At 35.9% G+C, this 4,039-nt stretch overlaps 1 protein-coding gene across 3 annotated transcripts in view; it reads right to left on the bottom strand.

Annotated features, from left to right (window-relative positions):
- The window catches only part of LOC107668248 (protein max), a 16,210-nt gene extending 14,594 nt beyond the window's left edge, over window positions 1-1,616 (bottom strand). For 2 of the 3 annotated variants that reach the window (XM_016460060.1, XM_016460061.1), the window contains exon 1: window positions 1,410-1,616. In XM_016460060.1, coding sequence (XP_016315546.1) covers window positions 1,410-1,598 — 189 coding nt within the window. In that variant the 5' untranslated portion in view covers window positions 1,599-1,616. The remainder of the gene's footprint in view (window positions 1-1,409) is intronic. The other variant, XM_016460063.1, reaches the window with a different exon arrangement.
- Between the last annotated feature and the right edge of the window lie 2,423 nt (window positions 1,617-4,039).

Genomic DNA, 4,039 nt, shown 5'->3' with positions numbered 1-4,039 from the left:
CCAAACTTTTGACTGGTACTGTACTATAATATACACAAAGAATATCGGCCGATATATCGGTATCGGCCTTTTTTTTTACTCCCTAATATCGGTATCGGCCCCAAAAAACCCGTATCGGTCGGACTCTAATATGTACAGGTTTGTCTCTCGTTATTCTATTCAAAATATCATTAACTCCCGTTTGATTTTGCATTCCTGGCAGAAATAAGAACTATTAGTGTCATTGTAACCAAGTATTATCATAAATAGCGGTCAAATATCGAAGCTAATCTCAAGGTCAAATTAGAGTACTTGTTGTAAAAATTTCTGTAACAGCTGCAAATAATAATCTATATATTTATAGCTCCACTGTGATTTGATATATAGTTTTAAGGGGGATTTTTTTTTTTTTTTAAACATCCCCCCTCTGGTTTGTTTGCACCCTGTATATATATAGGCCTATATATATATATATATATGTGTGTGTGTGTGTTAATTTTATTATATTTTTTTCCTCTTTTCTATCACTGTTTTGTCTGTTTATTAATGCTTTGGTAATGCGAAACAAAAATGACTGAAAATTGAAAAGGAGGATGTTCCATAGGTCGAGGATTCATATTTAATGTTGCTTATTTATTCATACAGTCTAATCTAACAAAAACAAGATCTCATTTGGGTGAAATGCATACATTACAAGGGATCACCCTGTTGACGTATTCACATCGTTCAACTAATGCGCAATATACACTGCTAGCGTCGCGCACTCGCAGTGTAGATGCGGCTCGCTATAAGCCCAGCGCTCACGTCCCTCCCTCCCTCCTGCAGCAAGTGCTCTGCTGTCGAGCACTGAGCTCCCTGAACAGACTCGAAACAAGCAGACTGTGTGCTCCTCTGCTCGTGCTCATTCAATCCAATACATCTACCCCTTTTTAGGCTTGATTCTATCTTGTTTTGTCGTCCGCTGATGCAAATTAGTTACGGCCGTTCAGTACCTACCCGGAAATAAATTGTAGCTAATCTCAAAAAGAGAAGCAATTTTCGGCATTAAACGCTAAACTGGATTAATTGCTCCGCTTATTACGCACCACAGAGTGAAATCTCGGTGATTCTTCCTGTAAGAAAACAGAACAGATAAGTACAATTGTAGCTACAGCTGTAAGAGAGATACTTAACGTTAACTGGCTATTGATGGATGCAATGCACGGTTTTAGTACATAGAACCGCTAATGTAAATATATGGAGACAAGTATAAACTCGACCCCCGTGTTTACCTGCTCATCTGGCTTGATATTCTCATTTAACTGGCTGGAAAATGATTTCAAACGCTAGGATGGCTAACAGGCTAGCCTCATACTGAGGCTCAAGTATCGAAAACACAAGAGGTTTCGTTCTCATACATGCAGAGTACAAACAATAATAACTATACTTACATCACTGTCGACCTCGATATCATCGTTGTCGCTCATTCTTCGGCGAAGATAGATAGATCTACACGAAATGTTGTTTTGAAAACAACATGAAATGGGGCCCAAATCAAATGAACAAACAGGAGAGATACACTGCTTACACGAAACGAGATCAACGGACTCTCCACACGTGACTCGCCTACACACGGACATTTACCGTGGCGTGTCACGCCTGTGATTACGGCGCAAGGCATTATGGGATTTGTTGTTTTTTAGAACTAAAAGGTTGGGCGATGTAACAGCGAATCTATTGTGTACAACTACAACACCCAGTCAGCAGTTCTGAGTTGCGTCTCTACTTCAAGTCGAAGGAAAGCTCTTTTAATGAGAATGCTTCATTGTAATTGTAGTTTATTTTTTTGTCGTGTTACAAGCAAGACACGTGGAAAGTGTTCAGTGCTGTTTGTGACTAATATGGTGATTACTAATACTACAAATATTTGTGAGTAATACTATACGTTAAATATTTAAAGCATTGTTAATATTGTTCTTTTATTATTTTTATTGGATCAATAACAACACAAACCACAGACGTATATACTATTATATAGAATAGATGAATAGGGGTTACAGTTTAAAACAACAACAACAACAATCTAAATAAACTTAATTCCTACACACCTATTTAGTTACCATTCTGAAATAGTAGCTTTGATTTCTTTATTAATATATTTTACATAAACAAAGCAAGTTGTAAAAACACTATTTGTCATTTTTTTAACTAATCATGAGGTTCAGAAAATAAATTAGCAGATTAAAAAAAGCAAATATCAACCACGTGTCCAGAGGTCAATGAAAAATGCGCTGACAATTCTTTACAAAATCTCTGAAAGTAACAACATTGTTTTGCTGTTAGGGCTGTGATTGTCTATTTAATTAAAAAGTTAAATAGTTTTTAACTTTGAAATTATAAGGGAAATGTCTAAATAATGTTGTCCATAGTCTGACATACTATAAAAAATGCATTTGTTGCCAAAAAAAAAATACACTTTGTTTAATGACCAAAAAGACCACAAATCGTATTACATACATGTAAAATACCTATGTATGGTAGGTATAGGTAAATCAAATTGCATATTTTGATATTTCATGAGACCAAATAACTTTTATATATCTTTTGGTGATATGATTTAAAATTTCTGTTCTGTACTGGCTATAAATCAACAATCAATAAAACTCAACTGTCAAACTTCCTAAAAGCAAGAGAGATGAGAGGTGAGAGACAGGTGTTTTTTCCCCTCTCTCCACAAAATAGTGCTACAGATAAGGAGCTTAAACAGCAGATTATATGAGCTGCTGGATCAGTAAAAGGGTAAAAACAAGCACATATTTGTGTTCACTCCCCCACAAGGTCAGAGTACCAAATGGGGGACTCGTGCAAACACAAAAATACTGTCACTCACCCTTTAATTCACTCAATCTTTACTCTGACACATCCTATAACAGAACAAAAAGGACCCTTTAAATAAGATAGTCAGAACAAAACAAAAAAAAAAAAAAAATATTTTGCATTCCCAAATGTCTGATTTCTAGTACTGGCTGTGGAGAAGGAAACAGACTACAGGAGACTGAAGCCAGGATGAAGAGTGACCGCCCAAAAAGCAGTGTTGTCTATGTGGCAGCTTGCAACTATGAGCTCAGACAATCTGCGTGACCCACCAGCACCCTTCCCCCATAACTCCTCAGGGGGGCTCTGCTTCACTGCAGGATTAAAATCTCCCACCCTGTTCCCTTTCTGAGAAATGCAATGCCAGTGTATGTATATAAATTCACACGTTATATCAGTCAAATACAAAAATATGTGTACTGTCATATCAGTCCACAATGTAATAAGTACCATTATGTTAGATAAAAGCTTGCAATTATTTAAAAAAATGATAACATGGATAATGTTAGTCATTCAATTTTGTTGGACCATTAACGATAGTTGGTTGCATTTATATTATAATGTATTTAATATTCAACACTAGATGGCAATATAATTATTCTTTATGAGAGCAATCTATTCATATTAAGATTATGTTCAGTTGTTTAAAAAACATTTGACTAATCCAAATTTGTTAGTACACTGTTAGCGATTTCTGTAAATTACACAGTATTTAACTGTAATATGAACTGTACTTTACTGTAAAACAGTTACACAGTACGTTACTGTATTTTAAAGTTGCATTATGGGAAATATCCTCTTGGCGCCATTAAAATACAGTATTTTTCATTTACTGTAATAAAAAAAACGCTGACACTGCACGACGCGCAGTTTCCTCACGGTGTTCGTTGGTAGAGAGCGGAAAACTCATTTGAGAGTGAAGAGAACTTAATGTGCAAAAAAAGATCTTTCTTTCTTTTCTTTCCTTTCCTTTTTTTGTAGAAAGTTTCACCATCAAAGTGCGAACATAAACAGGTCTCTGTCTTCGTTTTGACCACGTCGGTAGCAGGTGAGGTTTTATGTGAACTTGTATGAAATTGTTGGCCAACAAACTGAGCTTTTAATGGTACAGCTGTGTAATCGCTTGGCGCTACCCATATACAAGTGTATAAATGTACAGCATGCATTTACTGCTAGCGTAAAACCCGCAATGTTCGTCTGCAAACAT

Source organism: Sinocyclocheilus anshuiensis, unplaced genomic scaffold (assembly GCF_001515605.1).
Source record: "Sinocyclocheilus anshuiensis isolate Anshui unplaced genomic scaffold, SAMN03320099.WGS_v1.1 scaffold1341, whole genome shotgun sequence".
Taxonomy (NCBI): domain Eukaryota; kingdom Metazoa; phylum Chordata; class Actinopteri; order Cypriniformes; family Cyprinidae; genus Sinocyclocheilus; species Sinocyclocheilus anshuiensis.
The sequence above is the reverse complement of the archived record's forward strand: the minus strand, read 5'-3'. Positions and strand labels throughout refer to the sequence as shown.